This window comes from Elgaria multicarinata, chromosome 3 (genome assembly GCF_023053635.1).
Source record: "Elgaria multicarinata webbii isolate HBS135686 ecotype San Diego chromosome 3, rElgMul1.1.pri, whole genome shotgun sequence".
Taxonomy (NCBI): Eukaryota; Metazoa; Chordata; class Lepidosauria; order Squamata; family Anguidae; genus Elgaria; species Elgaria multicarinata.
Window position 1 is genome coordinate 97,282,235 of NC_086173.1, and position 25,053 is coordinate 97,307,287.

Consider the following 25,053-nt stretch of genomic DNA (forward strand, 5'->3'; position numbering starts at 1 on the left):
CCTGTAAATTTCACTTAGGTTTCATAGATTCCTTTCCTCATTCCCTGTGTATGGGCGTCATAGGAACAAAGGAAGCTGCATTATGCTGAGACAGATGCTTGGTCCATCTAGCCCAGTATTGTGGACAGTGGCTCTCCAGGGTTTCAGGCAGGAGTTTTCCCAGCCCTACCTGGAGATGCCAGAGATTGAACCTGGGACCTTCTGCAGGCAAAGCTGGGGCTCTGCCGCTCAGCAGCAGCAGCAGCCACAAAAAAGCCAGTTACAGGGAGTAATAACTTTAAGAACATAAACCCTTGGCTAGGGATGTTGAACCTCTCGCAGCCTGCGGAACAAATTCCATTTTTAAGAAGCTCAGTGGGGAGGGGGCAGCAAAGGCACAAGGGAGAGGGCAAAATGCCCCCAATGCCAGCACATTTTAGCTTAAAGCTCTTACTAGCAGCAACTTAGCCTCAGGAGAAAATGGGGTGGGGGTGGTAAAAGTTAGGAGACCACCAGCTGTTTGGGAAAATGAGCTTGGGGAAGGGGTGCTGGATTTGGCCCCCAGGAGGGGCCTGATGTTCTGCTTCCCTGCCTTTGGCCATTGCAAGTTCCTGCACCGTTGCCCCTTGTATTATGGGACCGTAGAGTCAATGCTCTCCCTTTCACTGCAGTTAATGTGAGCTGACAGTGCATCTGTGCACGCTGCCGGGGGGGGGGGGGGAGAATAATTAGCTCTAATGCTACATGTGGGGCAGTATCTTGGCACGACTCCTTTGTAGTTCCACCCTCTTAGAGTTGCTGTTCTTACTTCTCCAGCCCTGCTGGAGCATTCTGTCCTCAGTATTTCACGCAGGAGGTTTCTTGTGATGTGTTGTCATGGTGTTAAGGGTGATGCATACAAAGCCTGGATTTTCCATCCTGACTCTGTGTCGAGAAAGCCCAGCAGCGAATGCTTGCTTTCCATAGGGATTTGCCAGCCTTCTGAGCTGCCTTGAGATTTGACAGTGTGCTCCCATTCCTTTTTAGTTCATGTTGAGCTGGACTTGGAGGAATACGTGGGCCTTCGCCAAGTGCCAGGAGACATTAATCCCAAAAGAGCAGGAATGGCTGCAAACCATGCATCATGCCTGTGCTCTTAACCCAGATGCAGTATTTTTTTTCTGGGCTTCCAGACATCTGACAAGATGCAGCTGAGACTGAGTGTTAAGTAAGAGCGGGTGGCTGGAGCAATGGTTGAGACACAGTGGGGTGGAAAAGTGCCTGGGCGATTCATCCCAAACACTCAATTGCCTGTTAGGAATTCAAATTGTTAGGGTTAAGAGGATGACAGCTGTTGAGAGCATATTATTATTATTATTATTATTATTATTATTATTATTATTATTATTATTTAATAGATTTATACAATATTGACCATATTTTAAAATGTCTCTATGCAGTTTACAAGAAAATTAAATATATTATAATACATAAAATGTCCAATACACAACCATAAATTATAATTATCCAGAGGGGCTGCCAGGAGACATGGTAGCACTTCTCTCAGGCATAACTCGTTCTAGGAAAAGATGTTGGCAGCATCTTTGCAAACATGGCAATTACCCCACTGCGAGAAGCAAGCTGTTTCTTGGCTTGTTCTACCAGAGCCAGCGCCAGCTTTTAGGAGGTGGAGGTAGGCAGAGAAGGTAGGCATTATAAGAAAAGCAATTGAGAATACAATGGCCAGTATCATACTGCCCTTATACAAATCTATGGTGTGACCACAATTAGAATACTGTGTACAGCTCTGGTCACCACACCTAAAACATGATATTATAGAGCTGGAAAAAGTGCAGAAAAGGGCAACTAGAATGATTAACGGTCTGGAGTATCTCCCATGTGAGGGAAGGTTACATCAACTGGGATTGTTTAGCTTGGAAAAAAGGAGGCTAAGGGGAGACATGATAGAGGTGTACAAAATTATGCATGGCGTGGAGAATGCGGATAGGGAGACATTTTTCTCCCTCTCTCAAAATACTAGAACCAGGGGACATCCCATGAAGCTGTTTGATGGGAGATCCAGGACAAATAAAAGGAAGTACTTCTTCATACAGTACATAGTTAAATTATGGAACTCCCTACTATAAGATGTAGTGATGGCCACCAATCTGGATGGCTTTAAAAGGGGGTTGGATAAATTCTTGGAGGTGAAGGCTATCCATGGCTACTAGCCCTGATGGTTGGGTGCTCTCTCCCAACCTAGACTATGTACACTAAGCCTAGGTACACTGGTTGCTGGTGGGTGCTGCTGCACCATGTCCTGCTTGTTCATCCCTGGCCGATGGCTGGTTGGCCACTGTGAACGGAGTGCTGGACTAGATCCAGCATGGCACTTCTTACGTTCTTATCCACGGTGCGATCTGCATGATTTGTACTCATTTTTGTGCGTAAATTTTTAAAACCTGCATTTTGACATGCATCTCCCCAGATGTATGCCTTTTTGTGCACATTTTTGAAAATGTAAATTGAATAAAGCATTATAAGAACATAAGAAGGGCCACGCTTCATCAGGCCAAGTGTCCAAATAGTCCAGCACTCTCTGTTCACACACTGGCCACCCAGTTGCCAGCCAGGGACCCACAGCAGGACCCAGTGCAAACACTTTCCCAAACATATTCCCCAGCAACTGGTGTACATAGGCTTACTGCCTCTGGTACCGGAGGTAGCACATATCAATCAGGAGTAATAGCCATTGATAGCCTTCTCCTCCAGGAATTTATCCAACTGCCTTTTAAAGCCATCCAAATTGGTGACCATCACTACATCTTGTGGTAGTGAATTCCATAATTTAACTATGTGCTGTGTGAAGAAGTCCTTCCTTTTATCTGTCCTGAATCTCCCATCAATCAGCTCCATGGGATCACCTTGGGCTCTAGTATTATGGGAGAGGGAGAAAAATGTCTCCCTACCTACATTCTCCACACTGAGCATAAATTTGTACACCTCTATCATGTCTCCCTTTAGCCTCCCAGCTGTTGTAACTTTCCCTCATAGGGAAAATGCTCCAGTCCCTGGATCATTTTAGTTGCCCTTTTCTATACTTTTTCCAGCTCTACAATATCCTTTTTTAGGTGTGATGACTGTGAATACACAGTATTCTGAGTGTGGTCGCACCATAGATTTGTATAAAGGCAGTATGATACTGGCAGTTCTATTCTCAATTCCTTTTCTAATATTGCCTAACATGGAGTTTGCCTTCTTTACAGCGGCCACATACTGGGCTGACGTTTTCATCGAGCTGTCCTCCACAACCCCAAGATCTCTTTCTTGGTCAGTCGCCACCAGCTCAGATCCCATCAGGTTATACTTGAAGTTGGGTTTTTTTTTACTCAACGTGCATCACTTTACACTTGCTTACATTGAACCACATCTGCCATTTGGATGCCCACTCTCCCAGCTTGGAGAGAGCCTTTTGGAGCTCCTCACAATCCATTTTTGTTTTAACCGCCTTAAATGGTTTGGAGTCGTTGGCAAACTTGGCCACTTCTCTGCTCACTCCTAATTCCAGTTCATTTTTGTGCGCATATTTTGAAATGTCGATTATCTCTTGTACAATTTTTTTTATAAACTGCAGAAAATTTTGTTGATGCATGAATTTCTGTGACCAAATGCAGTGAAGTTTGTGTTTAGGTTGAGGAAGTGTGAATGTGGGACATTTGCATTGAAATGCAAACCAAATCAATTTCTTACCCATGCTTCTCTCCTTTGCTTCTCTGATTGATGGAGGGACCCCTGCCAGTCTATGGGTCTCAGCAGGTGCCTAGCTGTGCTGGTGCCAGACATATATCTGGAAAATTATTTGCTCCTAAATGAAATCCACTTGCTCCGGCTTATGGCAAGTGGATTTTTAGAAATCACACATGGTCCTAAAGAAGCCACTTGTTCACCTTTCTTCTAATGGCTTGTGTGGATTGCTGTATCCAAGACTTTTAGCATAGACTTTTGCTCACCCATGCTTGGGATTTAAGTTTTCAGCCCTGTTGGCTCTGAACACTGCTCAGTTCTGCAGAGTGGTGCAAAATCACTCCTTATTTTCCTCTATTGCTGCTTGTGGCCAGTGTAGCCGGAAGTTTCTGGGTTAATGCCTCACTGCCCCCAGGGTGGGTATTGCATTGCTGCTGATGAGCTAATGTCTCTGTCTGCTGACAGAAGGAGATGAATGAGATGGCTGGGAGAGGTGAGCCTATGGAGAGGGGGTGGGCTGGTCACTGCCCCCATCCCTTCTCGGAGCAGACAGAAAGACTTCAGGAATTCCTGTGGCTTTTGTAACTCGGAGAGGCAAGAGTGTGACACATGGATTGTGTTATGGGGAAGGTGTTGATTCAGTCCAGGCTCTCTGCTTCAGAGTCCTGCTCCCTTGTAAAGTCTGGTGAAACTCTGAGGATGCTGGAACCAGTCACCCCTCCCTCCCCTCCCTCCATCTGGGGGCCTCAGGATGAAGGAGTTAGAAAGGGCATCAGATCCATGGGTTCCTCAAAATGGCCGACTCCTCTTCTACAAAGTTTTGCAAATGGAACTTTTGCACCAGGGCTGCTTCTCCGGACGTAGGGCTCCTGCTAATTAGAAGGCCTTGTGCAAATTACTCCAGTCTTCCCCAACATGGTGCCCTCCAGAGGTGTTGGACTACAGTCTCTATGCTTGGGAAGTTGTCGGTTCAATACATCTGGAGGGCGCCAGGTTGGAAAGACTGAGCTCTTAGCGGATTTTCTGCAGTAAGAGGAAAGACAGAAGAGGCGATGGGAAAACAGAGGAGGGTTATGCGTTGAAGATAACATAATCTCAACCCCTTGTAAAATTCTGTGAATGAGGCAGAGTGATGGCACCCAGAAGTGTGAGAAGCTTCTGTCATCTTTTGGGATGTCGCATACAGTGGATGCCAAATCAAAGGATGGTGGGGCATAGGGGAACACAGCTAGCTGTTCATCTTCTTGCTTATCTGAATCTGCTTATGAGGTGAAAAAGGAATGGGGGACTAAAACGTAATTTGGCATAGCTAGAAGTGGGCTGGCTCAGTGCCACATAGTTTCTGTATCAATGCACTACTGGTGGGTACATCTGGACAATTAATATTCCACAGAATTCCAAAGTGAACGTGTTCAAATTGTGATCAGATTATTAATATGTGCAAGTGACTCGTATCATGCAATCTGCTTATGTTCAATAGCTGCGTTCAGCTATTGGCTGGGGGAGGAGGGAGTCAGAGGAACGAAGGGTGTAGATCCCTTTCTGGTTGTGATAGCTGGGATTTCTCCTCTGAGCTGCGCTCTGGCTAGCTGTTGAAAAGAATGTTTGATAAATTCACATTCTTAGTGCAGAATGCTATCTTCATAAATGGCACTCAGGCAGGCAAGTTGTCAGCTATTGCAGTTTCTGGGACTTACCCAGATGATCAGAGAATGTATGTGCCAACCTACAAGCAGCCCTTCAGAGGTGATCATGCTGTATCCACCTGCAGAGGAACTGGTGGAAGATAGCTGAACTGTTAATCATCCTTTTGAACAATGTCTGTATATCTCTCTGTGTGCATTAATGCTGGGTATACAGCTGGTATATAGCCTTCACAGAACAAATGAAACTTAAGCAATAGGTTCTGGTGCTGGAGAGTTGCTCACAAAATAAAAGGTAAGAATAATGTGTTGGTCACAAGTCACATCATCAGCAAGGAGTGACCACAACATATTCCACACGACAGCTACAATAGCAATCAATATGTTATTTTTTATTACATTTATATCCCGTCTTTTTTCCTCCAATGAACCCAAGGCGGTGTACATAATCCTCCTCTCCGTTTTATCCTCACAACAACAACCCTGTGAGGTGGGCTGAGAGTCTGTGACTGGCCCAAAGTCACCCAGTCAGCTTTCATGGCCAAGTGGGGATTAGAACCCAGATCACCCAACTCTCAGTCCAACACTCTAGCTGCTACAGCACACTGGCTCTTATCTGGTGTGGAGTTGCACATGTTGCTCAGAACAGAATAGAACCCACTGAGAGTTCTGTGTGGGGGTAGGAATCTGATATCCATGTGCTAGAAGCAGAACCTCAAGAAAAGTACAATCCTGAATTTAGTACTGTACCATCTGAAGGGACTGTAAGTTTTAGTGATTTGCCTGGGGTAGTCCAAAGCTGAATTATCCCTGAACTTTTTTAAAAAGTACCTTGGATTTATCAAAGCTCTCAAGCTGAAATATATAACAAAAGCAAATACAATAAAACCAATGATAAAACACATTAAAAATTGTTTTAAAAGCAACAGTGATAATTCAGGAAATACTGAAAGAGGTAACAGAGTTGCTAAAACATGGAGGAAGCATTTAAAAATCAGCATGGAACATACCATTATTTTTAATGATACTGTATCATTAAAAATAAAGCAAGCAATTTCTAGAGATTTTGATAAACCAACCAAGTAAGAAAGATTTCACAAAGTTAGTCCTTCTGTTCATGCAATATGTTTGGAATATACTTCCAGTGCTGCCACTGCCCTGCACACACAGTTGTTTGGAAAATAAAGTGACCCCAGAGAATGTGGAGAAGGCCACCCAGACCATAACGAAGGAGCAGAATAAGAACCTAGAAGCTGCAAGTGTTGGTTATTTCGGCCAAATAACCAACTGTTGGTTTAAAAACCTACACACACAACATGATAACCCATGGTGGATTAAATAACCAACCATCAACTATTTAAACTACCATTGGTTGTAGTGTTGTCTGAACCCAATCACTGGCCATGATCCACCATTTTTCCACAATGTGCTACTTAAATCCTTTGCCTCACTCTGCCTAACAGGCTGGCTTTGTGAGGATGGCCTGCAGATAAGTTTATAAATGTTTATGAACTTTCTTGCCAGTCTCTCTGCACTATATGAAGTAGGCTAAAATCTTATTTTGATCTTATCTGCAAATCCTTTTGTGTTTAAGGCTGTAAATATTTGACCATGAATTGATACTACTCTGAAGGTTCCTGGATGTACCAGTTCTCATGTTCAGTATCCAAGCAACGCTTGCATGAAGGCAGTATGGAGGTTACTCAAATAAGAGTAACTCTTTGGAATTTTTCAAATAAAGGTTGAGTCCATCTTAATTCAGCTGCCTTCATCATTAAATGTAATGTTTTCTCTTCTTCCACCTCAACCCTTAGCTTTCTAAATAAGGTATTGCAGCTTTTCTATTGCATTGTGCAGACTATGGCCTTAGCTAGACCAGGTGAAATCCCGGGGTGATACCCAGGATCGTCCCTGTGCGTCCACATGACGCACAGGGGATCCCGGGATCAGGGAGGGATGATCCCTCCCTTGCCCCGGGATCTTGCCCTCCCCTTTGGCCCCGGTTTTTCCACGGTCCTGGGCTGAGCCCGAGACTGCAGAACATGTGACCTGGTGCTGCTGGTTGACCCGGCTCCATGCCCATCGGGGGTAGGGTGGGGGGAGTGGGGGAAATAATTTAAATTAAAAAAAACAACTTACCTTTAGCGCACGAGTGTTCGTGCACTGCTTCCCCTTTAAGAAATAAAAAATGGCTGGCGCAATGCCTCTCCTTCTGAGGTTGTCGCACCTCCCATGTAAACAAAGGAGGGATCTTGCGTTAAACACAACACGAGATTTTCCCTCCTCTGTTGCGGACTATCAGGTAGGTCTAGCTAAGGCCTAAGTCATTAACAAAACAAATCTCCTTGTGACACCTACAATACGAACTTGTAGCAGCATGAGCTTTGGTGACCTGGACTCCACAAGTTCATGAAGACCATGGGGCAGAGCAGACTTGCTACCTGGGGTTAAGGTCTCAGGATCATATGTTTCTTCTTTCCTACACTTCCTGTTAGGCAGTTCCTTCCCCTTCTCCTTCTCTCTGTGTACATAATGTTTGCCCATTAGTTTCCGTGTTTTAAAACGAAGTTGGTGATGCTCCTAAGCTCCTTTCCACAACCCTGATTAAACCTGATCCCATGCCCACTTCCAGCCCACTAACCCTTCTGGCACTCTAGTACTATTCACTTTTGAATAGGGTTGCCAACTTATTTTCTGACAGGGTTTCTGTGCTTTTCAACAGCAAGACAAACAGAAATTCAGCAGGTAGGTAACTTTACATATCACAGAAGACAAGTTTACCTGCGGTATTTCTGCTTGGCAGGAAGCTGCCAAAGGCATAGAAGTCCTGCCAGGGAAGAAGAAAAGAACCAGTCGTAGCTTTATCTCTTACTGAATAAATATGGCCCTCTCTGGTACTTCCAGTTTTTCACAGAGGCTTCTAGGCCTGGGGATAGGGAAGGGCCCTTATTCCTCTCAGTCAAGGTTTCAGTGCCTCTGACTCCCTGCCATGGCTCCAAGCAAAATTGCTCTTCAAAGCGCCATTTATAACTTCATTTTTCTGAGGTACTCCCAAATAGTTTTGATGTGTGGCTTTGCATGTGCATGCTGCTGCTTTTTGAAAATTATTGCTGTCTGCAGTTCTTAACAGTTCTAAAAAGATCCCAGCTCATGATAAATCTTTATATAGTTAGGGCAGAGGTGGAGTGGACTGGCACAGTTCCACCCAGGTCCCCCTGGAAGTGTCCCTACGGTTGGAGGCCCTCAAGGCCATCCAATGTTAAATTAAAAATTACGTTCCAAAGGGCTTCCAACTGCACTAAACATGAAAGTTACAGAATGGCAGAAGAACTGGAATATCCTTCCCAACCTGGCATTTTCCATATGTATTGAACTACAACTCCAATCACCCTAGGCACTATGGGCTGGGACTGATGGGAGTTATAGCCCAACACATCTGTAGCTGGGGAAGGCTGAACTAGAAGCTTACCATTCAGGGCTTGGCCTATTCACTGTCAACCTCAACTCTCCCTCTGCCTCCACACGTTAGCGCTCAGCTTAGCTTTAGGCAACTTGGGAACATGTTGAAAGGGGCAGGAGATTAAAAAAACATTTGCTCCTCCCACGATAGCAAAGCTCTGCTCCCAAAGTTTAGCCAGCACATAAGTTGCTGGGACCCAGGAAACAGGATGCATGTCTTTCCCTCCTTTATCAATTAGCCTTTACTACAACAGCAGTAATTTTTTTTTTAGGGTGTGTGTGTGTGATGATTCCTGGGGGAAGTAAGCCCAGTCTTAAGGGGGTCCCTGTTCCCTATTCCGAGGTCCCTAAAATCACTAATAGCAACAAAATAGATAATAGGATTAAAATGAATAGTTAAGGATAGTGAATTCCCAGCATTCACCTTCCAGCATTCCTGGCTGGCCAATTCTGGGAGGTGTATAACTTTTTTCTGTCTAAACACACATAGGATTGCACCCTGAATGCCCTTTGGAGAAGTTAATTGACTATCATCTAATTTTGAGAACCTGGGTGCATTCTAAATATGAGAGGGATTCAAAAATGCAAGCCAAAGGAGTACAAAGCCAAACCGCTTGGTAGGGGCACGTGTGCTGCCAGGTAGAAGTTTTTCACTTACCTGCTTTTCATAGCGGAATGACAACATCAGCAGGTGCAGCATTTCTGGCCACAGTAGCAATGTGGCCAGAATCGCCATGTTCTCATTTTAAAGGCCCAAGGAGTGCACTTTGGGTCAGTAGCTGACAACTGCAAAGCTATGTTCAGGCTGATCTCTCTGGTCTGCTGCATTCATCAGCAAGTCTAAACTCTCCCACAGGTCCTGGGCTTTTCCAGAGAATGTGTTTTTATTGCACAATAAATGTGCAGTTGTTGCTCAACTTTTTGCAGTGGATCCAAATAGGGTGACCGGATGCACAGGAGTTCGGGCGGGGGTGGATGGGTGAGCTCTTGTTTCGCCAACGAGAATAAAAGGAATTTCTGCAAGATGCAACTTGTTGTGCATGAGTGAAAAAAGCGGCATCTGTTGAAATCCCCACTTTGAGACAACTATTAAGTACAGAAGCCCAGTTCCGCTGTGATTACTTCATCTCTCCCACATGGTATATAAATTGACTTAATCCTTGACTGAATTAATTTTATGCTTCTTATATTTGCTGCTCTTGAGTCTTTATATACTAGCATCTCTTTATTGCTTGTGGTGTTAGCCTTTATATTGATTTTGATGTTGTTGCATTTGCCTGAGAAAATGCTTACCAACTGCCTTGTGAGGTAGGCCAGTTGTGCACACTTGTCTTGTTCATATTGTTCTCCCACAACCACCTCTGTCCTTTAACCATGGCCAGAGAAGGAAGTCCACGGCTTCGAACCAATTATCCCTGTGGGCCCCGTAGTGACCAGCTAGAACCATCCCATTGCCATAGACAATGGCAGCTTGCTTTCCTCTTAGCTCCCTGTAGGCAAAATGTGTGTAGCTTGGCTCTGTGTGTGTGTGTGTGTGTGTGTGTGTGTGTATAAACAACCTCTTGGGCTTGTCACAAATTCCCAACAAGCCTCAGGTCTGTTTGATGATGATGATGATGATGATGATGAAGAATCAGAACAAAGTACAAAGGGGAAACCAGAAAGGTACGTTAAGGAAACAAAACAAATATTAAGAAGCTTGCTATCTTACACGAAGACTCTTGGAAGAGAAACTGAATATGTAGACTTGCAAGCAAAGGGGTAACCCAGGTAGATTTAGCATACAGCACCCCCTGATGGTCAAAGGAAGTGACAAAAGAATGGTGAATCTTATTCCATATTTATTATCCTCAGACAAGATAGCCAGGGATAAAGGCCAAACTGCTCAGCAAATCAGATGAGTTATATTTAAGAAGAAAGGCACTCTTGGCACTTTTTGAAAGCTAGGTGAGGAGGACAGAAAGGTGTTAATTAAAGAGGTGATTGCTCTATGCCCCCTGTCAACCTGATGCATCCGAGGAGCTCCCAGATCGTGTGTTTAAAAGTGCCGTCATTGGCATCTACTGAAGTGAGCTGAGTCTCATCCTTAAGAGACATCCGCTGGTGGGATAAAAAAATCCCTTAATGTTTTGTTTGTTTTAAATGGAAGCACATGTTTTTCTGTCACCTCTTCTTCCTCTCTCGTTCCCCCCACCCTCACGAACATGTAATACGTAATGTTGGAGGTATTGTGTGGAAACTACACAAGGCATTTATCGTGGGCTCGTCACTGTTGTTTGTGGGTTCCTTAGATGATGTTGTGACCCTCCAGTTTTGCTTCTGTGTCTAAAGAGCACTTAGAGTGTGTGTTTTAGAGCAGAAAAATGCGACATTTAATTGTGAAAGTGAAAGAGAATGCAGTTTCTACTTGTGTATTTGTGCTATTCCATTACACCACAGTGGCACCTAGAGGTTATGTAACAGAAAAGCAGGAAAATAAATGCTCTTGGGTAGCACTTGGACCTAAATTCTGCAACGAAACTAAAAATAGATACCGTGGATTAACAGCCTTGGGTAGTAAATCTCAAAGAGAAGACGTAGGGTCATCCTTGCATTTGGTTTATCGGGTAACGATATGCTCATCAAAGGCAAGGGCTATGAGTTAGGTGTGAGTAGCCTCTGAAAGGAACTTCCTTCGTAAATGTATATTTCATTCATATTCCTCCCTTCTTCCATGTGTGATCTGAGGGGCAGTTCAGCTTTGCCTTGTCCCTGTGAGGTTGAGGGAGAGAGATTGGCCCATGGCCATTCAGTGAGCTTCATGGTTGAGCAGAATTTGAACCTGAGTTTCCCACACCCAAGCCCAACTCTCCAACCACTACACCACATTGCCTCCAAGCACTCTTAATCTGGCATTGTTGCCTCTTCTGGAGAGTACAGCTTTATTTCCTGTTTGTTTTTTGTTTTTAGCTCACAGGTGTTGAACCTCTTTCAGCCTGGGGGTAGAATTTCATTTTGGAGAAGCTCTGGGGCTGTGTGTGTGTGTATGTATGTGTGTGGATGCATTCCAGTGGTGGGTGGGGCCAAAAGTGAAAGGGGTGTGGCCAAAATACTGCAGGTTGTAGCTCAAAGCTCTTACTGCTAGTAGCTAAGCTTAGGAGAAGCATTTTAGCCTTTCAGAATAGAGAAAACTGCATGATGATCAAACTACCCAATGGTCTGTGGCTGCACAAAAGGGATTTGGGGCTCTGTGTAACTGAATCTTCTTCCTTCTTTCCTTCCTTTGCAGCTCACCCCCGGGGGCAAGGCGACCCAGGCAGGTGTGGGAGTAGGTGACTGGGTGCTAAGCATTGACGGGGAGAACACCAGCGCCCTGACCCACATTGAAGCACAGAACAAGATCCGCGCCTGTGGGGACAAGCTCTCCCTCAGCTTAAGCAGGTAAGAAGGGGCCCTGGGCCTTGATGTGGTGAATTCTGCTTCTGGGAGCATAAGGGGCAGCAGAGAACCAAGAACTGGCCTGAGCCAACACACTTCTTGTCCTCAAACCCAGTCCTTGGGGTGAATTAACACACAAGCAGAGCAGTAGGCCAGGTTTCCCCAACCTGGTGTTTTGAACTACAAATCTCAGCATTCCTGACTTTTGACCATGCTGGCTGGGGCTGATGGGAGTTGGTCCAAAACATCGGGGTGGACACCAGGTTGGGGAAAACTCCAGTAGGATAACCTGCTGTCATGTTGAATGGAATCTGCCACTACTTCTTTGCAGATTCATAACTGGCTAGGTAAAGGTACCTGGCACAGACAGGACTGATGTGAAATTAAGAATCCTCTTCTGTTTTAATACAGGGACTCCTAATCTGCCGTGTCCTCTGTTTAAGAATAGAGTCTAGGAAGCCTAATACAAAGCAGTGGGCAATTTAGGAAGATTTAGGCCAGAACTTTTGAATTCTCAGGCCAGAACTCAAGATTATTCCTAAGAGACAGGAACATGGGTTAGCCAAAGCATTACAAATACAGCCATTCTGGGTTAATGTAATGCTCTTCATTGAGCTGCCTTTAAGCTTGCCTAGAAACTGGCTCAGAATGCAGAGGCGGAGATGCTGGATGGTGCTCAGCAATCTGAGCAAACCACCCGGATTCCTCTGTCGGCTGCACTCCCTGCCGATTGTTTCCAGGCCCAATTTGAAATGCTGGTATTGAGTTTTAAAGCCTTGAACACCTTGGCACCAGGTTACGTTAAGGCAGGACAAGGGAAGTGTGGCCCTCTTCCAGATGTTGTTGGACTGCAGCTCCCAGCCTTAGCCGGCATAGCCAGTGGTGAGGAATGATAGAAGCTGCATTTGGAGGGCCACTTCTTCCTCACCCCTTCGCCTCTATGCACCTGCCCAGGCTGTACGACCAGCACTGCAGGCTTTGCTCTTCAACCTGCCACCATTGGAAAATATAGTTGGTAGGTACCTGAGATGGGGCCTTCTCAGTGGTGGTTCCATCATTGCAGAATGCCCTCCCAAGTGGGATCTGGCAGGCTCCCTCTTTCTGCTTTCAGACAAGTCTTTGTTCAGACTAGCTTTCAGTGTTTAATGTTTATGTTGTTTTAACTGTGTTCTGTTTTCACGGCTGTTTTTATTGATTGTTGTGTTGTTTTTACATTTGTTTCCTGCTTGAATACATTTCTTGTATAGAAAAGCACAGTATTCGTATGGAATGAACAAAATACTGAGTATAGTATATTATCCACGAGGTGCATGCGTACCTGTTGAGAGCCATTCACCTTTGTCATCTCAAAGAAGGGAATTGGGTCATCCACAAGGTGGCATTGGAAGAAGCGGCTATAAACCTGTAAATCCCTGAGCCTTTCTGCCCATTATCCCTTGCTGTACACTGAGAGCATGACCAGACTTGTGTCTGATCCATTGTGGTATCGTCTTATGCCACTTGTCACTGTGTAAAAGGCAGAGCAGGCTATGGAGTCTTTGTTCTTGGTTGGGCTTTTTTGTGTGTGGGGTGTGGGGAGGTATGCACATACATGGGGGTTGGCAATCTATCAGAGAACTATCTGAAGTGACCAGCAGTAACCTGGCATAGAGAGAGAGAAAGAGAGAGATATTGGGGTGGGGAGAAACGAGAAGCTCATGGCCAAGATGGCTTTTTATCTTGCACTGCAGTAATCAAATCTCCAAGGCTGAATTCTCATCACAGTCCTCCCAAAAAATCTCCTGCTGCCTCCTCGATTCCGCATGGTGTGAAAGGGACCAGGCTGTTTGCCTTTGGGTCATGGCAGCCCCCTATAATATGAGCCTTGCCTTTACCCCAGTGCGGATCTATGACAGCAAGTGTTTGACTTGCAGAAATCTTGCCTGTAATTCTGTACCAGAACAGTCCCTGCCAGAGAGTGCTTTTCTGCTAACAGCAGCTTTTTCTCTTTGCAGAGTCCAGAACCTCCTAAGCAAACCTCAGAAGGTACGTGCTCCGCCGCTTCTTCTGGGTGCCTCCTCTCTCATTGACGTCACTGGGTAGTAGTCCCGCCACTTGTCTATTAGTGATAGTTGGGGAAGTGGAGGACGGGAAGGGGGGATGTCTTAGCTAGTTCAGATCTCCTAGAGTTAAGTGAAAGGAAGGAAGGAAGGATGCCATGTATAGAAAACCCAGGATAATACAAATCCCAACTCATTTTAGGCTGCACAGCCCTTCTTCAGGGGAATATCCTAATACCAATTGTGCTACGTAAGCAGGAAAACCGCAGTGGGCAGGACTTCCTGACGCTTAGAAGGCTTACAGTGAGCCGTCATTTAAGTCAAAGGCAGACATTCCAGTTGTGTTAAGTATTCCCCCAAATTAAGTGCTGTGCAGCTTGAAACTTGTTGGCATTTCAATTGTTTGCAGCTTCTGAACAATAACGTTGTTGCACACCTATGACTACAGTCTTCCCCAACCTGGTGCCCTCCAGATGTGTTGGACTGCAACTCCCAAGACATCTGGAGGGCACCTGATAATGATGGGAGTTGCAGTCCCAACACATCCGGAGGGTGCCAGGTTGGGGGAGGCTGCATTGCTTACCCCTTTTTTGCTTCTTCTTTTGGTAGCATCCTCTCTCCCTCTCATAGCCCCCTCATAGAGCTTTCTTAGTCTGGGCCTACCTGTGCTGTTTCTTGGGTTCTGGACTGGAACTAAAGGAGCTGTGGTGTTTCTGCCCCACCCCCCACCCCAGCCACCCTCCTAAATTTCTGGTGGCTTATTTCTTGCCGTTAGCCTCTCCTCTTGATTGCACCCCAGAATTGCTAGGAGATGGAAATGACTGTTGCAGCACGAGGTTGTGTGCGATGATCGGAGGCAAGCTGGGGATGATCCTGGAGCTGCCTCCCCTTCTTGGGTTGGAACAGTGAGCCCCCGCCTTTGCTGTCCAGAGTACAGTCTGGACTCTAAAGGCTTATCCTGACTCTAAAGGCTTTGCTTTTCAAAGGACGTGGAGAAACCTCCAGATGGCCAGACAGAGGAGGAGAATAGGTGGCCGGGTGCACCCCTCCCCAGAGGTTTTGGACCACAACTCCCTGACCATTGGCCATGCTTGTTGGGAATGATAGGAGTTGTAGTCCAAAGCACTTGGAGGACACCAGGTTGCCTGTCCCCGTCTAAGACTGTGGCAGGACTGCCTTCTAGTTAGAACTCTTGGGAATATCCCGCCTGCACTTTTGGTGTGGTCTGGCCGTAGGTGTGGTCAGCGGCAGAGGGGAGCTCGCTGCGCATAGAATGGAGTGTGAGGAACTGGATGAGCATGGTTTGGTCTTGCTATTTCATGCCGGAGCATGTGCTCGTGTAAACTGCTTTGCCTGCCCTCCTTCCAAGACTGGAAGGTAGGCAGGGCAGGAGTTTCCTCCTTTGCCACCGCCACCTCCCTGCACATTCCCTGGGGCAGTTCTAAAGCGGCCACTTCTGCTCTGTGAATGGGTGGTGCCGAGCAAGTGGGGGCAGCAGTGCCTGACTTGGGAGTAGCTGTCAGGCACATCCCTGGCTTTGGCTTGTGGCTTGGCTACTGCCGGCCGGGAGCGTGTGTTGATGGCTGTGCTTGTTGCCTTGGAACTCAAGAAGACTTCCCCAGGTCAAAGACCTGCCTGGCTTCCATCAAGGACACGCTGGCCCCTGGCATGGCCTGGCAATTGGGTGCTCTCGCATGCTGCCTGCCTGCCGCGTCAGCTTGGGTGTTGTGTGTTTTCTCTCCTGCTCAGGATGCCTTCCCTTCCTCCGAGCCCCCGAAATATAACTTCGCTCCCAGCTCTGCCCTCAACAAAACGGCCCGGCCCTTTGGAGTTTCCTCTGCTCCAAACTCTCAGCCTGGGCTGGTGACGAAACCTGTGCCATACACTCCCTCCGCGGCCATCTGCACCACACAGCACAATGGGTATGTTGCTGTGCTTCAAGCCACCCTCTGGGTCGTGGCTTTTGGGGTGGGGTGAGGGGGGGTGGAATGACCTCACTGCAGAGCCCTGTCTGTCACACAATCCTGCCCACAAACCGGCCTATCTGCCAACACTCTGCATGTCAGGCTCAGCATGTGTGGCTTTCCCTGGGTGGGCACTGGGTGGGCGGCAGCACTTAAACATCTGATGTTGCAGTGACCTCTGGTGGCTGGAGCTAATATTGCAAGTCTCATATGGCTTGATGATCCATCCAGAATATCTGATCGGGAGCAAGACTGTTAGCTGCCTGTCTTTAGACATGCTTTGTTTCATTTAAGCCTCCTCTTGCTTCTCCTGGGCAAATTCACAGGCAGTAATTGGGAGCATGGAGTTTTGTCCCAGGAGCCCCACAGCTTATAGGTCCCTTTACCCACCAACACAAAGTGATTGCTGGATTCTTTGGTCTGAATGGCAAGTGATCTACATCCATGTGTTTGATCTTCCCTGCTTGTGAGTTGTAGGCAGGTGACTCTCTCTAACATGCGTGAGTGTGGCTTGTGGATCCAGCTGTAAATCTCCCCCTCCCCTGGTAAGCAACATCATAGTTATTCCTAAAACAGGTAGACAGGTGCCTGTGTTGTTCAGTTCAGAACAAAAAATCCCAGACAGCCCACTGCTTTTCTTGGCTTAGCGTTTCATGAAAGATGAGCATCACTAGCATTGGTAACTCTGTTATGAAGAGTTTATTAAAGAAAGGGTTAGGAGGAAATCATATATTAGTTACAAAGAAAATGCCTGTAAAATGCAAGATCAACCTGTATGTGTGGACCACAAACCCTAAACTGGTATCTTCTGTCTATTGTCTGTCTATTGTCTTACACCTTCCAAGACAGTGGTCTTTGGTTTTTTCCCCTCTGCCAGTGTGTCTCTGGAGGAAACCCCTGGAGAAATCATTAGGCAGTTTGTTAACAAGCCTGTGGATTCTCCCCAGATGTTACCTCTGCAAAAGGGACCACAAGAGTGTGGGAGGGGAATGAGGGCCAGCTAATGCAGAGAGAGGCATGCAGAGTCTCTTCCATCGCCAAACACTGGGTCCTGCTGGGTATACAGGAGAGCAGCGGCTGCTACATCACATGCATTCTTGGTGTGCCCTGGGAATTGGAGAGGCACGGTGGGTGGACAGGCTGGTTGTAGCTGAATTCGCTAACGTCAGTGAGGCTCAGAAAGGGCAAGCAGATATGCTTGTTATTGGCAGTGCTGGCCAGCTCTCTTTCTGCCAAGATGGGCTTCTCATGTCTGGAAGGCAGCCCTCAATGCTTGACTGCATGCAAGTCATTGCCAGTCTCTTCAGGCTTTGGAGGTTGCTGAAAATAGTGTTGCTTTGACGTGACTCCATTAATTTGGTGCATTAAGGTTGCACTGGCAACTTTTCTTGTGAAGTTCTGTGTCTGTGCTAGATGTACTTTACAGCTCTTTCTCGCTTTCTCTCCCTCTCTCGCACACCCCCCCCACCACCACGCCTATGGTCGGCTTGCACTGGTCCCCTTCCAGTCAGATGCTTCAGATGGGGCAGTTTGAGAGCTGCATGGAGGGGTGGTATTCTGCATGCTGGCAGGAATAGTGATGGTGAATAGCTCTCAATACTGTTTCATTCCCTGTTCCTAGTGAGGAATAACTTTCTGTACTACAATGTATAGTGAATCAGTAGTGGTGAAAGCGCTGTGTGAACATTCTGCGTATTGTTTTACAAAGTTTTCACCCAAAAGCTTCCATGAGCTTTCTGTCACAAGGATATCGGTGGGGGTGGAAAGGAGTTGATCTAGTTTATGAACAGGGGGAGGGATTCTCCCATTTGGATGATGTTGTTGGTTTCCTTTTGTTACAGAAGCTCACATTTGTGGAAAATGTTGATGCTGGAATTTCGGACATTTAAAAATATTATTTCAATTTGGACCCCTTGATAATTCAGCTTTCCCCAACCTAGTGCTCTCCAGATGTGTTAGACTACAACTTCCACCATCCCCAGCTAGCATAACTCCCATTATCCCAGCCAGCACATCTGGAGAGCACCAGGTTGGGGAAGGCTGAGGGTTGGCTGTGCAGGGGGTTCCTCCTCCTTGAAAAGATAGGGAAACATTTTAATCACGCTCCTGCGGCGCTAACCTGCCTTTCCTGTCTTGTCTTTTTCCTCCCCTCTTTCCCTCTTTCTTTTTCTTGCAGGCGCAGAACCCTGACAAGTCAGTAAGCTTATATATGCCTTATTGCTAACTTGCATGAGCTAAACCTAATTCTCTTTTACACCTCAAAAGCTCCTCATTCCTTCTCTGGCTTCCTTGATTTCCCGCTCCCTGCCTAGCCCCACCTGAGGCGTATGTAGTTGTGTGAGGGGGAGAGAAGGGATATTTTCCCCCAAATGTGGTTGGGGGGTGCATGAGTTTGGGGGGAGGGGAAAGGGGAGCCCAGACAACATCAAGGCCTATGGCAGCCTCGGGTGATAGAAGCCTGTTTTCCCTGACTAGGCCTTCTTGGGTTGTGCCAGAGCCCATCTGAAAGACATGGTGTTGTTCGTAGTTTTTGGTGGAGAGGGTAGTCTGAGGTGAAAAGACCTGTTCATGTGGAAGGGACATGGGGTGACTGGGGCCCTGAGGCGAAGGGTTGCACTTTGGTTTCTGCCGGAGCATTGTGGCACTTAAGTCTCGTGTGGATCTTCGTAGGGTGCAGTCATCTGTTCCTGTGACTGCCTGACCCAGATAAGAGCGGGGAAGTGGTGCTAAATTTGGCAGGCAGCCGTGTGGCGCCTCTTCTCTGCTGCACAGCGACAGTGCTGGTGCCTCCAATGGCAGCTGCTGCCTGTTCCCTCTGAGCGGCTGCAGCAGAGATGTGAATTTCTGTGGGCGCTTTCTTGTGACGGGGCGATATTCCTTAACCTGACCTGTACTCTCTTTTCTCTTATTTCCTGTCTCTATTTCTGGCCTCAGGGTTAATGCTAACCCCCCTCAGGTGAAGTCTCCACCCCAAAGCAATCCCGTACCTGATTATGGAGATTACTACCTGGAGGACCAGTAAGACTTGGGAGAGGAGTGGGGGCGGTGTGGGGGTGGAAGAAGGATAGCAACATCTAGAAGTGTTTGGCTGCGTTTCTTGCATGGTGTGCTGCTGCTTGTGAATACCTCTTTCTCTCAGGTTGAGCGGCCCTAAAAGCTGAATGGAACAATCCCCGAGGCTTCCACAGCTAGGATCCAAACTTTTCTATGTGTGTAAAAAATCTCAGTTTGAGGGGCTGTTGCTAGAGCGGTACTGACAAACTAGGGGTACTGCTACAGCTAGACACGGGAGGCTAAGATTTCTGCCTCACACAGAGTTAGGTTATTGGTCTACCTAGCTCTGCTACTGCGTACTTTAGGATGGGTCTATCAGTGGCTCTTATCCATGTCGGCTAAATACACCCTCCATGTTCAGAGGCAGTACATCTCTGTATACCGGATGCTGGACAAATCCCACCCTCTATAGTTTCCAATAAGGCAACGCCCCTTCTCTTGGCCCCACCTCTTTCTTCCAACCACCAATCATTGGGTGTTTTCCCAGCTTTTGCGCACTTCCCCACCTCCACCCCATTCTAAATGTGTCTCCTGAGTTTTGGTTACTAGCAGTAAGAACTATAACCTAACATAAGCTGATTTGGGGTGGGTGGGTGAGTGTTTGGCCCCACCCTTTCTGCCTTTGCCCCCCCCCCCTAGAATCTGGACCCCAAGAGTTTCTCCAAAATTTAATCCGGCCCTCAGGTTGAAAGAGGTTCTGTAGCCATGCTGGTCTCCCACAGCCAGAATTCAAACTTTGACATGTGTAAAAATCTCAGTTTGAGGGGCCGGTCACTAGAGCAGGGTAGAGAACCTGTGCCCCTCCACATGTTGTTTCACTACAACTCTCATCATCCCTGACCATGCTGGCTGAGGCTGATGGGACTTGTAGCGAATTAACTTTTGGAGGGCCGCATGATCCCCACCCCAGCTTTTTACATCTTCCTTTGAGCCTCCTGGAGCCATCCTCTATTGGAAACAGGATGCTAGGCTCGATTGACTTTTTGATTTGACCCAGTTCTTACTCTTCAGTGGCAGTGGCTCACCACAGTCCATAGCAGAGTTCTTCCCTGGTTCTGCTCTGAGTTGTTGAGGATTGAACCTGGGACTTTTAAAAAAAAATCTGTCAAACGTGTACTCAACTATTAATATAGGAAGCACGTGTGGAGTTCAGAGCACTTGGGACCCTCCTTGGTGGAATGGATCCTCTATCGCTTGCCAAGGAAGTACCTTCTAACGTGTATCCCTAGCCACAGACCAATAATCAGACTAGACAAGGCAATCATGGGGATGGATTGCAGGATCTCTTCACTGCTTCTGCTGGGCGAGTTCCTCGCTTGCAATTATTCATTCCGGTCTTCAGAATTATGAAACTGTGGCCATGTCCTAATTTGTGGCTGGCTGGCGGGTGCTGATGTCTCTGGCTTTTTGCTTCATGCAGTGTGTGTGTGTGTGTGTGTGTGTGTGTGTGTGTGTGTGATGCATGCCTGGCAGCTGCTCTTTTTAGTGCAGCCCTGGCTGAGTGCCCTTGTCTGTTTGTAGGCACTCTCTGCGGCTGGTGAGCCTGCCGGCCTTCCTTTCCAGTGACTCCAGCAAAAAGAGACTTATTGAGGACACGGAGGACTGGCGGCCGCGTACTGGCACTACCCAGTCTCGCTCCTTCCGTATCCTGGCCCATCTCACAGGCACAGAATTCAGTAAGTGCCTTCCCCATGGGGACCAGATTTGTGGGTGCGTTATGGCACTGCCCCTTCAGTGACTAGCTCCAGCTCATGGAGCATCTCTGGCCGTCTTCCACAAGCGTTCTGCACCTAGTACTGTTTAGCACTGGCCAGTTCGTGAGGGCTTTGCAGCACATTGTCCTACCGCCAGGGTCAGGAGGGCTCCCTCCCTCTCTCTTTCTCCCTCTCTGTGATGCTCTGTTGGCCTCATTCAGTCTGTCCGTGTGCTCCTGTGAGCTCTACAGACACCACACTCTGCTTCCCTGTTATCATTGCTGATGCCCAGGCCCTGTATCCTCCAGGGAATTGTCTTATTTTGTGCCCAGAGCTTCCTTTCCATTTCTCTGCTCAGAAACCTAAAATAGCTTGGCTGGCTCAGACCATGATCCTCTTTCTTTCTCATTTTCCTCTGCCGCTGCCAGTGCAAGACCCGGATGATGAGCATGTTAGGAAAGCCAGGTAAGAAGGGGGACTTTTATCAGGGTGAGGAAATGAGGCTCCTGCCTGACATCTCCACCCTACAAGGGACAGGGGTTGAAGTGAGCTTGCAGACCCACTTCTGAGCTTGCATGGATGGCCTTCTCCCTGTACCATTTCTATCTGCTGGGGTGGAGGGGATGAAAACCTGCTTCTGGTTTTCTTACATTCTGCTGTTCCAGTAGCTAGATCAGTGCTTTTCTGTTCCTCTCTTTCTCTCAAAACGTTTCTTTTTCCTCCCACCTGTCTGTCCTCCTTTCGTTTTCCTTTTTTCCCCAGAGAAAAGTTTGTCGCGGAACTTCAGAGCCCCCGTTACACTCACCTGCGGGACTGGCACCACCAGCGGTCGGCAACCTCTCTGAATGTGCTCTCCTAGACCGCCTGGGACGGGGCTGCCTTGCTCTTCTGACTCCACCTCTCTCTGTTGCTTGCAGATGTTATGGGGAGGGTGCATTTCTGTCTGTCTCCTCCTAACCGTTGAATGAAACTTAAAAACTAGAAATCCACAGCGACTCCTGAAATGTAGTGATTGATCTGTGTTGGGGAATGGCTTGAGAGGAAACTGGAGGCTTCCTGCTCAATAACCTCTCACTTTGAGCATCATGCCACCCCTTCAGCCATCATACTGTAGCTCTACCATTGGGCAGGAGGAGAAAGGGCTCTGCCAACTCCTAAAGATGTTCTGGCATTCAGAAGTGATTCCTACTGTTCTTTGTTTCCCTGAATACAGAGAAGCTGTCTGCAGAGACCTTTGTATGCTCCTGGCCTCCATATTTTAATGGGGAGGGAAATGCTACTACCAATGCAAGATTGCCTTGCAAACAGGGAAGAGGCCTGCTGTTCTTCCTGTGGATTGGTGGGACTTGCCTTGTTTCATGAGCTGCCAATGTTTCCCTTCCTGGATGAGCCTTTCAGAGAAAGGGGAGCCTTTTCCAGCCACATGTGCATCTGGCTGGAAACCCTCCTTGAGTTGCATGAGGGGTTTTTGTGCACTGTTCCTGGCAGTTGTGGTTGCTCAATTTCCCTTTGCCCATGGTTTGTTACAGTTTCTCAGCAAAATGAATGAAAGTTCCCTTCCTGACAGTATTCTCCATTTCTTTGCAAGTAAATAGCTGCTGCAAATGGCCTTTCCCCCCACCACCACGTTTTCCCTTCTGCTCAGCCAAGATCTGCCCTTTTTCCTCTGTGTTCCCGTGGCCATGAGTGGGTTTTGTGACCACCCCCTTCAGGCCAAGGGAGAGTGTTCCTCTTTTAGAGGGCTGAAAATGTCATGAGAACTTGCCACACTATCTTGCCACCCATAATGCTATAAGTGGTAGATAAATCCTTCGTATCAAACTGGTCCTCCTTACACTTGAGTCATACCAATGTGCCTCTGTTTTGCAAAAGGCCCTCTGGTTTCAGTGACACTGTTACGGATGTTTGTACTGGGGTCAGAGCAGAGCCTTGGGAATGAGGCTTCTAGCTCTACGAGCACCCTTGACCATGCCTGATAGGTCCTTTTGCCTGGTGCAGGGAATGTCATGTTCCTCTTTCTCTAGAGAGGGTTTTTATCATTGTTTTGACTAAAAGCATGACACAAAACTCAGCTGCTCTCTGTAAAGTGCTATAATCCACCCACCCCCGAGCTGCCTGCAACTAATGCCCAGCCAAGAGTTTGGATGGAGACTGGCTTACTACCTTCTATTTTGTAGTAAAAATAAATGCTCCTATTCTCGTAATTGGCTCCAGCCTCTTTTATTGTTGCATATGCTGCTAAAACTGGGGAAGCGGGCTTGGCGCTGGGACCTAATCTGTAAGATTGCTTAGGAGACAGATGAACAGAGCCTGGATCTTTGCCCACCTATGACTTTCAGGTGCTATTGAACCCTGCATTCCCTTTGGGAGCAGAAGCCTAGTGCTGACACCTCTGCCCGTTTCTTACTACTTTATTTACTAGGCATAAATGTGGAGTATCCTGAGCTTCTTGTGCCAGGCCTACAACATGCAATAGTGAGCGAGAACAGGATGGTGGTGCAAGAGCCGGTTAGGATTTAAGCCTGCCGTGGAATATTTACTATATTGTCATCACTTTGGCTTGGCTGCGTCTTAGGCGAACTCTTAGGGGAGTTGGGTGGGAGGCAGGCGTGTACAGTGGGGTGTTGTTTGTTTTTCCTGCGTTCTTTGGGGTGCTTCCAGCCGAGGAGCTCATAACAATCAACCAAAAGGCACTGTGCAGCTATTCTGTCTTTTCCTCCTCTACTGATTTTTTGTAGTAAGAAAGAAGATAGAAGAAATGGTGGGAAAACATGGGAGTGTTGCAAAAGGAAGATGTCTGGACCCCCTGTAAAATTCTGTGTGCAAGGGAGGGAGATTGCAAGATAACAACCTAGTCTAGAAACACCCTTAGTCTACACCAAGCCTACTACCACATGACCTCTGTACTGCAGGGGTGGGCAATCTGTGGCCCATGACCTAATTTCAAAAGACCTCTGCGTGCGATCAGATCAGACCTCGGACAAGAACAATCTGTTCCTTCCCTGGCAGCCTGCTGAATGGGAAGGAAGAGTGGGGGAGAGAAAAAGTGGTGGCAGAAGTGGAAAGAGGTGTCTTACCAATTTGGGGCTTTGGCCTTGCCCACTGCTGGCTTCCTTCCTGCTCACCACTCACATGCGTGTCCCCCCTCCCGCCCACACACATATTGCCAACTAGGGAATGTGGCCCTCAACTGAAAAAAGGTTGTTCACCCCTCCTGTAGTGTAGCATCTCTTTGCTTCTTCCTGCCTGGGAGAATCACTTGGTGGAGATCTTGCTGAGCTATGCAATTTCTTGTTCCAGGTGGGGGATCTCATGTATAAGTAAATGCTCCCAAATGTTAACAAAAGAAACAAAGAAAGAACCCTTCTCTGCACATAGAACACAAGTATGGCAAGAAGAATGATTGCAGCATAACCTTTCCACCAACCACAGTTTCCTCTGGGCATGGAGATCTGTGTGCTATAATCCACCCACCCACCCCCGAGCTGCTTGCAACTAATGCCCAGCCAAGAGCATTAGTTGCAGTCTGAATGGTACCGTTCAAGAAAAGTTGCACACTGAAGGTCTTCTTGTGTGTTGGGGGTGGGTGGGTTGTGTGCCTCTTGCACTCCTAATAGGATTCTCCTTTGGCCTAGCCCAGCTGGGTTCCCAAGGCCTCCGAAGGGAAGGGACACACGCTCCTCTTCCTTGTTTTCGGCCTTTCTCTAGGAGTGGCTCAGGAGACCCTTTTGCCTTTCACAAGCAGCTCTCCAAGCCCCACACATTTCTTATTCTGTTCCCCACATTCCTACTTGTGAGTAGGGTTCTGCTTCTGAACAGGCTGTAGTTTGTTGCTCTTGGCTCAAGAGGAGTATTTCAAGCTGATTGCGTGGTGCCCCCTCCATCCTGGGTCATCTGCTGGAGAACGGATGCCTCCAAAAATGGACTGCTGTTCCCACTGCAGTTCACCCCACAAAACATCCCCCTTTCATCCTCTTCCTTTGCCATGGGCCTCACTGGAATGTCTGGTGGCTTTGGGAGGTACTCCTAAACCCCATGAGCCATGGGAAGCCCACGGAGCCCTTCTTCAGTCAGAAGGCTT

The 25,053-nt window shown here is 47.3% G+C and overlaps 1 protein-coding gene across 2 annotated transcripts in view; it reads left to right on the forward strand.

Annotated features, from left to right (window-relative positions):
- The window catches only part of PDLIM7 (PDZ and LIM domain 7), a 42,852-nt gene that overhangs the window by 9,722 nt on the left and 8,077 nt on the right, over positions 1-25,053 (forward strand). The window contains exons 2-7 of one of the 2 annotated variants that reach the window (XM_063120999.1): positions 12,073-12,224; positions 14,216-14,246; positions 18,401-18,417; positions 19,159-19,242; positions 20,800-20,954; positions 21,401-21,437. In XM_063120999.1, the coding sequence (XP_062977069.1) occupies positions 12,073-12,224; positions 14,216-14,246; positions 18,401-18,417; positions 19,159-19,242; positions 20,800-20,954; positions 21,401-21,437 (476 nt within the window). Of the gene's footprint in view, positions 1-12,072; positions 12,225-14,215; positions 14,247-16,009; positions 16,138-18,400; positions 18,418-19,158; positions 19,243-20,799; positions 20,955-21,400; positions 21,438-21,734; positions 23,177-25,053 lie in introns of those variants that run through there. The other variant, XM_063121000.1, reaches the window with a different exon arrangement.